This window comes from Mustela lutreola, chromosome 7 (assembly GCF_030435805.1).
Source record: "Mustela lutreola isolate mMusLut2 chromosome 7, mMusLut2.pri, whole genome shotgun sequence".
In the NCBI taxonomy this organism is placed as follows: Eukaryota; Metazoa; Chordata; class Mammalia; order Carnivora; family Mustelidae; genus Mustela; species Mustela lutreola.
Window position 1 is genome coordinate 80,991,587 of NC_081296.1, and position 11,896 is coordinate 81,003,482.

At 49.5% G+C, this 11,896-nt stretch overlaps 1 protein-coding gene and 1 long non-coding RNA gene across 2 annotated transcripts in view; one reads left to right on the forward strand and one right to left on the reverse strand.

Annotated features, from left to right (window-relative positions):
* The window catches only part of LOC131836379 (uncharacterized), a 186,271-nt gene that overhangs the window by 173,446 nt on the left and 929 nt on the right, over positions 1–11,896 (reverse strand). The window lies entirely within an intron of this gene.
* On the forward strand, positions 248–11,456 carry LOC131836377 (dehydrogenase/reductase SDR family member 4). The gene is made up of 8 exons (XM_059181702.1): positions 248–444; positions 1,561–1,738; positions 6,331–6,432; positions 8,448–8,518; positions 8,616–8,667; positions 8,945–9,079; positions 9,498–9,553; positions 10,954–11,456. The coding sequence occupies exons 1-8, from the start codon at positions 314–316 to the stop codon at positions 11,066–11,068; spliced, it is 840 nt and encodes a 279-aa protein (XP_059037685.1). The 5' UTR covers positions 248–313; the 3' UTR covers positions 11,069–11,456.

The window sequence follows — 11,896 nt, forward strand, 5'->3', positions numbered from 1 at the left end:
AGAAGAAACCTGGACCGTCAGGGCGAAGCCGAGGACAGCGGGGCACGACAGCCGTGCGCCGGCAGGGGGCGCCCCACGGCCACCGCCCGCTCCCGGTACGAGGGGCGGGCGCCTGGCCAGGCTAGCCAGCAGTCCAGCGCCAGGGCTGGCGGGGAGCCGGGCGGAGGTGGGGCCGCAGGGCGGGGGACGGAGCCGGAGGGGGGGCGGAGCCGAGTGAGGAGGGGGGGCGGAGCCGAGTGAGGAGGAGGCAAGATCCTCGTTCTTTGGCTTACTGGGGTCATTACCTCCCCTGGGTGTGCGGCGAGGCGGCGCCATGCGGAAGGCGGGACTGTTGCTCGCACTCAGCGGCGGGGCGTGGAGGTCTGTGCGGATGGCCAGCTCCGGGATGGCGCGCCGGGACCCGCTCGCCAATAAGGTAGCTCTAGTCACGGCGTCCACCGACGGGTGAGTGCCGGGTCCAGAGTCTCTTAGGCCCCCACTATCCGAAAATAGGTACTAACCCCTTGACCTTTGCTTCCCAATGGGAGTCCTCAGTGGACATCACTGCTAGAAAAAGTCTGACCCCCGAAGAAGGGAACCACGTGGTCGGCCTGCAGCGCCTCCGAATCCTCTTGCGTCGGCCCCACTTCTGCCAGTCTCCTGTCACCGCTGCCCCTGGCTCAGCTGCGCCACTTCAGTCACCCGGGGCCCTGGGCTGCCCCCGTCAAGTGGCCCCACCTAGAGTCTGGGAAGACCAAACACCAGAATTCCAAAACACTCCAGATTTCAAAAAATCCTATCCCACGGCCTCCCTCGACCCTGCACATGTTCCAGACACCCCATTTGGTGCCCCTTTCCTGGACGGGACACAAGACCCGTGTGTCCAGGTTTTTGTTTAGCTCAGTACATTTTGCCCTTGCCCTGTTTCTCACCCACCTCTCTTGTCTAGCCGTTTCTCGACCCTGCAGGACTTTGCTAAATGCCTGCATTACACAAATCTGAAGTAAAAATGTATGCGAAATGCTAATGGCTAATAACTGCAAAGTGTAGAACCCTTACTCCCAGGGGAGTAGTGTAAAAAATGGGCATTTTTTACTAGAGACCCATCCTTTTGCATACACCCCCACATGTAATTAACAGAATTTTGAGATGTAGACTAGTAAGGGAGGTATCTGGGGACAGGGGCTCTTTCCGGTGAGACCTTCCAATCATGCAAGTGGCTGTTGCTACACCCCTAGCTCCTTTCTCTCCCCTCAGTCCCTGCAGGGTGTGTGGGGCTTGTCACTGCAGCGATCCCTGTGGAAGGTAATGTCGGTTCTCATCCCTGTGGAAGGTAATGTCAGTTCCTGAGAACCTAGCGCGGGGGGGGGGGGGGGGAACCTTAGGAAAAGTAAGTAAATGAGTGCTAAAAACAGGCTAAGCATGTCCATCTGTATGGTAACGGCTCTTTTACACATAATGCAGACAGAAGGCCCTGCAGAGGGAGAGCTGGAATTCAGACTTGAGCATTCTGACTGCGGAGCTCATCTCTCAACCACTTCCCCCTGTACTGGCCCTGATAGACATCTCTCTCTGCCTCAGGATCGGCTTCGCCATCGCGCGGCGCCTGGCCCAGGATGGGGCCCATGTGGTCGTCAGCAGCCGGAAACAGCAGAACGTGGACCGGGCAGTAGCCACGCTGCAGGGGGAAGGGTTGAGCGTGACGGGCACCGTGTGCCACGTGGGGAAGGCCGAGGACAGGGAGCGGCTGGTGGCCACGGTGAGCAACAAGGGTATGGGCACAGAGCCAGGTGGTGGTGGAAGGGAGCCTGCCTGAGCCTCCTTTCCTGCTTTCCTAACAACAGTGATGTGATGCAAGCCAGCACTATGAACTGAAACGTAAATGGTCGTTCTGCATACCAATCCACCCACACATTTTTACTGTGTGCCTTTACTATGATGTCTCTCAGAATCATCCCATCCCGGTCAGAGAATAAAAAACCACTCTAATGCTTCAACCCTGCATCACCAACCCTTAGGTTACCCAGGAAAACAGCTGGCCCTGGTTCTCCAGTAGTTTCCAATCTAATTGGGCAGATGAGAGAGGTAAATGTGATTGCAAAACAGATGTCTCCACCCACAGACTAATAATCAGTGTCCTGTTCTATAGCTTGTTGAGTCAAGTCTCTGGGAACCTCTTCTGTGAGGCAACCCACCATGTTTCAGCCACTTACGTTTGCTATTCTCTTTGTCCAGAGCCTTCACGGGTTGTCTCTAAACCTGACAACAACCCAAGCAAGGCAAGGACTATTCTCCCGGTTTTCAAACATTCAGAACATTCCACTCTGAAAGCTGGAACAACGTCCCGAGGCCCCACAGCCAGTCAGAAAGAGCTGGAAATCAATCCAGACCTGCCAAGCTGACTACAGACCACCAGGCATTTCTCCATTAGCATCAGGGCAGGTCTTTCATGCCCACTTGGACGTTAGTTTCAAAGAAAGTGTCAAAGGCAGTGTCAGAGCTGGAACTTGGCACCAGCTTTCCAGCGACACAAGAAAATATGAGTATCTGGCAAAGGAGGCAGTTCTCCCCTCAGGCTCAGGACATACACTTTATTACCTGGAGTAAAAAGGAGACTCTACCCTAGATGGAAAGTAGAGCAGACTGGAAGGCTGGCAGAAATAATTCGGTAATCGTAGAAGAGGGGTTCCTTAAACAGTGGTAAATGGTGGTATGATAGGATAAAGTCATTCCATTTGGGGGGAACCATTTAGCAGTGCACTGGAGAGAGCCAAATGTGTGTCCAAGAAAGTAACTTTGGGGCACCTGGGTGGCTCAGTCAGTAAAGGCCCTGACTCCTGACTTCAGCGCAGGTCATGATTGTGGGGTCCTGAAGTGGAGGGCTCCAAGCTTAGCATGGAGCCTGCTTAAAATTCTCTCTCTCTCCCTTTGCCCCTTGCCACCTCCTTTAAAATAAATACAATTTTTTTTTTTTTTTTTTTAAGGAAAGAAAGTCACCTTGTTTGGCATAGGCTGCTAGATAGAACCTGAGTTTGGGACATTGATTCTGAGGGTGAAGAGAGCCTCTGGGATCCTGGGCCAACTGGTGACTAGCCATATGAAATGTGCCTAGCAACTTAATTTTAAAATCCTGCCAGGGAAACAACCTCTAACCCCTACCAGGTCCACTTACCCTGTCCTACAGCCCTGGCCCAGATGTGGGGCTTGAGCTAGACCTCCCAGAGGGGGTGAGACTGGACAGATGGAAGAGTGACAGGGTTCCAGATGACCCTGCAAAATGAGCAGGGAGCCAGGGAGGGCCTGAAAGGGAGAGCAGAACATGGGCTCAGGAGTGCCGGTGGAAAATGGCCTGGTGGGAAGGATAAGGGACAGGGGCTCCATAGCCTCCCAAAGAAGGTTAGATGTTCTTGGAGGAAATAAGCCACATGAGGTTTTGAGCAAGATGAATATGGATATATTTGAAAAAGATAATCTTGCACCAGTAAGAGGATATATAAGAGTAGAAAAGACTCTGAGCCAAGGATGTTAGCAAGGAAGCTGAATGCTCTAGATTATTCAGGTCTAGAGCAGCAGCAGTGGTACCAGAATGGATATGCCCAAGAGACGTTTAGTGGGAACCAAGCAAGATTTTTTTCTTCCTAACGCAAGAAATGGGAAACAGTGGGTTAAAGCCTCTACCTTCGGCTCAGGTCATGATCCCAGGGTCCTGGGATCGAGCCCCGCATTGGGCTCTCTGCTCAGCAGCGAGCCTACTTCCACCTCTCTCTCTCTCTGCCTGCCTCTCAGCCTACTTGTGATCTCTGTCAATAAAATCTTTAAAAAAAAAAAAAAAAAAAAGATGGGAAACAGGAGGGTTGAGTCGAAAAACACCTTTAGGGGCTCCTGAGTGGCTCAGTCCATTAAGGGTCTGCCTTCAGCTCACGTCATGATCCCAGGGCGCCCCAATAAGTTAATTTTTAAAATGGTTACTATCCAGTGGCTTCCTAATCTGCGCCACAAAGCTTCTCAAAGGCATGGGGGAGCAGAATCCAGATCACTCGCTTCTCCACTTGACTGTATTTTTTCTAAAAAATATACCTACCCAAAAACAGAGCACCCAACTCCTAAACACTTTAGGGTAGCGATCACACAATTTAGGGCAGGCTTACGAGACACCTGGGTAGTCATAGTGCCTTTCTCATGAATCTTCTGTGGTTCTCTGTTCAGTCAAAACCTAGACTTCTCAGGTGCCTGGGTGGCTCAATGGGTTAAAGCCTCTGCCTTCGGCTCAGGTCATGATCCTAGGATCCTGGGATCAAACCCCACATCAGGCTCTCTGCTCAGCAGAGAGCATGCTTCCCTACTTCTCTCTGCCTGCCTCTCTGCCTACTTGTGATCTCTGTCTGTCAAATAAATAAATAAATAATCGTAAAAAAAAACCCAAAAACAAAAACCCTAGACTTCACCCCTCTCTGAGATGTAGGCTCCCTGCCCCCAACCACACAGCCACAGAGCAGAGCACCCATCCCTTTCTAGCTTCCTGTGCACTTCACTCGTTGCAAGTCCATAGGTGAGATTTACACAGAGCCAAGGCAGGTGACTGGGGCTTGATGCTGGGATGCCAAAACTTAGCACCAGACAGTATCCATACTGGTTTGAAAACCTTACGTGATTTTCAGTTTTGTTCAATTTATATGTTGACAGCCCAAGCCATTCCTTCAGCAGCGTGGAAGCAACGGAGCTTAGCACCTAGTTAGCAAGAATAATTAGTTAAAACAGGAACTAGCAGATGGTACACATAGTTAATAACACCCCTCCGTGCGCTAAATCATGAAGCACAAAGGTGCTTAAGGGCCCGTAGTGCTGCTTGCCCAAGGCATCCGAATTGCCTGTTCCGGGCCAATGTGTAGCCTCCTCTCAGAGCCCTGTTTTGTGGGCAGATTCTGTTCACCCACTCATTACTCTGGCATGTGCCTTCACCACCTACTTTCAATTTATTAGCGAGGTGAGATGTTGCCTTTCTTGGCCTCCCCAGTTTAAATATTGGTTTCCACCTTGAATCTTCCATGCCTCCCAGCCAAAAAAAAAGGGGGGGGAGATGACATCATAACTGAGTGGGAAACTGCTTTAAGCCCAGGCTGGTGTCTTCCTCACCGTGGCTCCTGCATAGCCAGTTTCCTAGTGATTCCAACTCACTTTCAAAGGACTCTTTAAGAATTAGCTCTGCAGGGGCACCTGGGTGGCTCAGTGCGTTAAGCCTCTGCCTTCTGCTCAGGTCATGATCTCAGGGTTCTGGGATTGAGCCCCGAATCGGGCTCTCTGCTCAGCCTGGAGCCTGCTTCCTCCTCTCTCTCTGCCTGCCTGTCTGCCTATTTGTGATCTCTATCTGTCAAATAAATAAAATCTTAAAAAAAAAAAAGAATTAGCTCTGCAGCAGAAGGGAGACCGACCTCCGACCTCAGATCTGCCACCATTAACTGACTAGCTTTGTGCCCTCTGCAGATTATGTGGACTCCCCCAAAGACCCAGTGAGAAGGCCTCTTCCTGTTCCTTAACCAGCCCTTATATGTCATTACTGAGAAATTCACTTCCCTGGACCTCAGCTTCATCCCCTGTGGCATGAGGACAGTGGGCTGGGTGATCTAAAAACCTCTCCCAGTGGCAACATTCTGTTGGTCTATCTAAAACAGTTTCTCGGGGTGCCTGGGAGGCTCAGTTAAGCATCTGCCTTCAGCTCAGGTCATGGTCTTGGGGTCCTGGGATCAAGCCCCATGGTGGGCTCCCTTCTCAGCAGGGAGTCTGCTCCCTTTCCTTCTGCCCTACCCCCCCATTCATTCTCAGGCTCTCATGTGCTCTCTCTCTCTCTCTCTCCCTCCCTCAAATAAATAAAATCTTTATACCAAAAAATATAAATATAAATTAATAAATAAAATAAAACAGTTTCTCTATTCAGGTAGGTATGGACATATTGAGTTTGAGATCATGGTAACTCAGTCAAGGAGAACCGGGCAGTAAGCACTTGGACAAATGGGGCTGGGACTTGGTGGGAAAAGTGTAAGGGTCTGGAAATGAATTTTGAGGTGGGACCTGAAGCTGTGAGAACAAAGGAGCTCCCCCAAAAGGGAAAATATAAAGAGTAAAAAGTCAGCAACAACTCTAGAAGTGGGGAGCAGGAAGAAAAGCCTGCAAAAGAAACTAGACCTGAAATGTTTAGCAGCAGAACTTAGGGTAGCTGGGGAGAGAGACGTTTCAGGAAAAAGAGGTATCATTTTGACATCATTTTGTCCTAAGAAGGAATTCTTTATCCACATTGATAAGTGCACCTCCCTTACTGACCTGCAGTTCTAATTCAGACCTTACTCCTCTCTCTAGGCTGTGAGTCTTCACGGGGGCATTGACATCCTGGTCTCCAATGCCGCCGTTAACCCTTTCTTTGGAAACCTAATGGATGTCACCGAGGAGGTGTGGGACAAGGTGAGAGGGGATTAAAGGAGCAGGGGATAGGCCTCAAGAAACAGTCAGAACAAACTTAGGCTGCTTTTAGAATGCATTTGTCAAGTGCCTGGTAAATGTGAGGAATCCTTGCGATCAGCACGCACCTGGAGTGCACCTGGTAAAGGGCAGGTGGGGGATGGCTTCCTCTCTCCTTGCCCCCCTTTCATTTCTGCTTCTCCCGAGTTTGGCTCTTCCATTTGTTCCTGGCTAACCTTCTTCTGCTTCACTCCCCAGCTCTCTCCCCCTACATGCTCATCCAGACTCTTCTTCCAGCTCTATTTCCAATAGAGACATGCCAGCTATCTGCCTAATAGCTAATACACTTAAGCTTACATAACCCCCGGCCCCTTTTCAGAGGCCAAAAAAGAATGATTTTGCATTAGCTGGAAAACTTTAATAGCTGCTAGTTAAGCAAAATGACCTAAGTTACCGCTTTATAACTTAAAACCTTTGAAAAAGACCCATGCACTTTTCTTCTTAACTGCAGTGTCAAGGAAATAAGAGATCCCAATGTCTAAATTCAAGTGTGGAATATTGGGTTTTATGTGAACGTGCGTAATTACATTTATGATATATTTCACACACCTACAGATTTTAATTATGAAGCCTTAATTAAAATATTTGTCTTTGTTTATTAAGGTTAATATTCCCACATGATTTGGAAATGCTAAATTTTTTATGATCTCCCCTAGTTTGGCTTTTCACTCTGATGTCATCAATAACTTCTCACCACTGAAGTTTAAGGATACTAAAATATTATAGTTTGTTTATCAGTGTTTCACAGACATGAAGACCAAAGTGCCAAATGTGCTTTAGTGAGTCAGTTCCTGATTGATATTCTTTAAAGTAGAGAAACATCTTTCATGAGCTGTCTGAATAAAGACCACATGAAAATCAGTTTTAAACCAAGTGATTTTTCTTTTTAATTTGCATTTTTTAAAATGTCACAGTACATCAAATATAAATTCAATGACTGATCCTCGATTAAACTCTGGATTTTTAAAATAAGGACATGTGGGGAGACAATTGGGGAAATTTTGTTAGGGACAGCCTATTACGTAAAACCATTATTACCAATGTTAGATTTCGTGGTGTGATAATGGATGGTGGTATGTAAGAATGTCCTTATACTTTAGGAAAAATGCTAGTTTTACTGATAGAACACTGGGATGACTGCAACTTATCTTCAGTAGTTCAGGAAAAAACTGTGCAGATACATGGATAGGACACATGGGGCAACATGCAAACAATTGGGTGAATCCAGGTAAACGATATCTGGATATTCATCATACTTCTATTTCAACTTTTCTGTAAGATGAAAATTTTCAAAATAATAAATCGGCATGGAGAGCTTGGTAGGGGCATATCCCAGCATGCCTAGAACAATGTAAATGAGAGTTATGCCTTTGTTTTAAATGATGGATGTGGGGTTTTGACAGGAGCCTGTGTCCCAGCGGCCCCAGAAGTGCCCCCTCATGATCCTACTTTCCAATAATGGCCAGCCAGACAGCCCATCCAGGAGGGCCAAAAACATCTGACTCCTTAAACTCAGAAGCCAGAGAAATGTTGGAATGACTCCGAGTGCCTGAGGTCAGGCCACGTTTTCCCTGGGCAGCAGGGCCACTCTGGAGTGGAACCAGTAGGCCAGCCCACTTCCAACTTCTCCCTAGTTGGGAGAAACACAGAAAATCCAGCTCAGATCCAAAGAGGACCTGCTAATATAGGCCAAATCATGTGCAGCTGGTTAGGTAACAAGAGGGACCAGGTTCCTTTCTTTCTCGCGCAAACCTAATGGGTCATTCTCTAGCTGAATATGCCAGTGACAGGGGCTTCTCCCTGGGCTTCAGCTTCTGCTTTTGCCATGTCCAGGTAAACCATCCCTGAGGTCTGCACCGGGGCCCCCGAAACATCCCAGGAACCCCGCCATGAGTCCTCATTGCCCTGCCTTCTCCAGCTCTTCCCTCATGCTCTTTCTCCTTCTCTTTTGGTTTCAGATTCTGGACATTAACGTGAAGGCCACAGCCCTCATGACAAAGGCCGTGGTGCCAGAGATGGAGAAGCGAGGGTACAGACAGTGAGAGGGAGCCTGGGTGCAGTGGACCTCATGTGGGCTGAGGGCCAGAGTTCCCACTGAGAAGAGGGTCACTCTCTTTTTTTTCCAGAGGCGGCTCAGTGGTGATTGTGGCCTCCATAGGAGCCTACTTTCCGTTTCCTGTAAGATCCCCCTTCTTTGCCACTTCCACCACCCCTCCCCCGAATCGTGCATTTTTTCCACTCCCCTGGTCACCCTAACAAGTGTATGCCCCCTTTTGGAATCACACCACCAAGCCCCTTCCCACAAAATAGATGCATTGCCTCCAAAACCCCTAGCCTAGGGGTGGTTCACCCACAAGACAGTTTTCTGGCTCCCTTAGAGATGCCCTATTATCTACTGCCCTATCCAAAAATGAACTGGAAACAAAGACACTAACCCACTGTCTCCTTTCCCCAGGGCCTGGGACCCTACAATGTTAGTAAAACTGCCTTGCTGGGCCTCACCAAGAACCTGGCCAGAGAGCTGGACCAAAGGAACATTAGGGTGAACTGCCTGGCACCGGGACTCATTAAGACTACCTTCAGCCAAGTGGTGAGGACTGCAAGGACCCCAAAGGGGCATCTTCCTAGACAGCAAAGCCCAGTATCTTCTGCCCCACCCCACCCCAGGCTTTTCAACATTCCCCCTCCATACCATACATCCTCCTGTCTGGATCAGACCCCACAGGCACCTTTCTTGAGGTGTGTGGTAGAGACCAGAATTCAGACTCTGCTCACACTGTTCCATATCTCCTTAAGTGGATGAGAACTGGGGAGAGCCAGCAACAACCTCACTAGCACCTGCAAAGAAGACAGTGGTAGGGTGCGACTGGGAACTGAGGAGGGCTAGGAAATGGAAGGGGCCTCCCTCCAGCCTTCCTCTCATTTGCCATGAGGGCAGCACTTCCTCCCCTCTCTGACCCTCTGTCTCCTCTTCTGCCACATAAAAAGATGTCCCTTTTTTCCTGCAGTTGTGGAAGGACAAGGAAAGGGAGGAGAGCATAAAAGAAATCATGCAGATAAGAAGGTAAGGCTGTCACAGGGGAGGGTTGGGAAGGACAAGGATGAAAGGTCCAGTCCCTCACCCAGCCCACAGCTCACTGTCTTTTGGTCCCACAGACAATACAAGCATGCGCTCTCCTGCCACAAACACATACATTGCAATCCTTGTGTGCTGCGTTGCTACAGTGGCACATGAGAGGAGTTCACGTCCATTGCAAAAACCAAACAGAGGCTCCGGCTTTCAGCAGAGCACTGCTCCAGGGGAATCCCTGACTCCTCTCTCCACCTGGCTGTGGCCTCCACCTTCAGCCATCTGTAGCACCCAGGGACGAAGACCAAAACCATGCTTTTTTTTTTTTTTTTTTTTTTTTAGTTCCCCTTGAGTAAAATGCCATGTTTCCAAAGCTCAGATGGACTAAGGCCCGAAACTCCCCTTGCAAAGAAAACTCACCTCTTCCCTCTTCCCCACAGGGCTAGCCAGACTGCTCAGGCCCCTTTGGCTCCTTTTCCTCTAACCTCCCTGCCTCTCTCCAGCTTTTGTCTTGTCCATCTTGTCCCCTCAAGGACACATTCCAGCAATGCCTACTCTTTACTGGTCCGGACATCCCAGAAGCCCTCAGGTGCCCCGCAAGCTGCTCTCATGCCAGGCATGAGCTGCACACCTAGTTCACAACTCATTAACAAGTTGGGGTACTGTCATTTTGGAGCCCCGGTGAATGTCTGTGCCCATGCTTCTTGGTCTTGGGTGTGCACTAGTCCAGTGTAGGACCTGGGCATCTTTTGGGGGGTGGCGGGGGGCGGGAATTTAAGCCTCCTAGATGATGACAGTGTGCAGCTAGGATGGAGAACCACACACTGATCCAGGCCTTCTAGGTTTGAGGTCCCCACTCCAACCACCTCAGAGCATTCTGTGGCAGTTAAGGTTACAGCGTTCCCAAACTACACAATTATAGATACAAATCCCGAGAATTAGCACATTCTCCCAAAATGAACCTAACTTTAAGGGCCAAAAAGAGATTCCTGAAAAAGCTGTCTGTGAGTTGAAGCTACACAAATGCAGACTGAAAGCAAACTGTTTACTGTTTCACAGACTCCCTGACAATTGAACAGTATACACACAGGCGAAACAAAGTTGCTGCTCACCAGTGTATCTGTATGACTTGGGATTCTGCTGTCCTGAGTTGTCTGAAAAACAAAAATGTCTCAATACTGTTTGAATATAATGTGTGGTGGGTTTCGCAGGATGCAGTATTTACTATAACAGCTTATCTTCACGCTAACTCTATTTGACCAACAGGATGCTTGTCCACTGGTCCTGGATAAATCACCTGATACTTTTTGATTAAGCAAATTCATTCCCTCTGGGCCAGTTCAGGAGCTGACTGTTGGATTTTTACTCCCTTCCTTGTTGCCCCTCTTCCCCAGGATAGGCAAGCCGGATGAATGTGCAGGCATCGTGTCTTTCCTGTGCTCTGAAGACGCCAGCTACATCACTGGGGAGACAGTGGTAGTGGGTGGAGGGGCCCCATCCCACCTCTGAGGACTTGAAGAGGCCTCACTGGGGCAGAGATTGGGCTACAGCTCCTGCACTCATCGACTAGCCTTTCCCACCTCTGCCCAATATACTGCTCACCTTACACCCCACCCCACCCCCCAAATCAGTTCCACCCTGTGAAAAGATCCAGCCTTCCCTGTGGTCAAGGTATGGTCTTGGGATTTGCTCTGTTGCTGAAGCCTTGAGAAGAGACTTCCCCTGAGAGCAGAGGGCAGGCCTGCTGAGGTAGCTGAGTCTATGTTTCCAAAAAACAGTACTTTTTTTTTCCTAGACTTGGAATTTGAGGGAGACGGGTTTGAAGGAAGCTGGGTGGGAAATCAACAACTTGCAAAGAAAGATGCAAATAAAATGCAGATGATCATGTTGCTTTGAATCGGTGTATTCATTTTTCATTGTGGGGTACATAGGTGTGGTGGCCAAGCAGAGATTCTTTGTGGGCTACATCTCTGCATCCCCTAATCCTCCTCCTTGTCTCCAGTACCTAAGCGTGGAGCTCAGGGGTGGATGTGTCTGCGGAACTGCCAGCTGGGAGGAGGTGGCCCAGGAACTCCTGGGTGATACTCTTGGCCTCACACCCGCGGGGAAGGTGCCAAGGACGCTGCGGGGATCCCTGAAGCTGGGCAAGCGGGAGGAAGGATGAACACCCCAGATCTGGCCAGGTCCTCTCCTGGCATCGCCTTCGGCTCTGAGTTCCCTTGTGGGTCAGTGAGTAGGAGCTGGACGCGTCCCGAGCGGTAAGGCAAAAGGAAGGGGCCTTGCAAGGATAACTCAGAGAGGGGTACCCAATACCACAAAGAAAAGAAATGGATTCTG

What these genes read in the sequence shown, in the direction of transcription:
- LOC131836377 (XM_059181702.1), top strand. Translation starts at nt 314, where the DNA reads ATGCGGAAGGCGGGACTGTTGCTCGCACTCAGCGGCGGGGCGTGGAGG. An exon ending in CCAGAGATGGAGAAGCGAGG is followed by an intron (nt 8,519 to 8,615) that starts GTACAGACAGTG and finishes TTTTTTTTCCAG; the next exon opens with AGGCGGCTCAGTGGTGATTG. An exon ending in AGACTACCTTCAGCCAAGTG is followed by an intron (nt 9,080 to 9,497) that starts GTGAGGACTGCA and finishes TTTTTCCTGCAG; the next exon opens with TTGTGGAAGGACAAGGAAAG.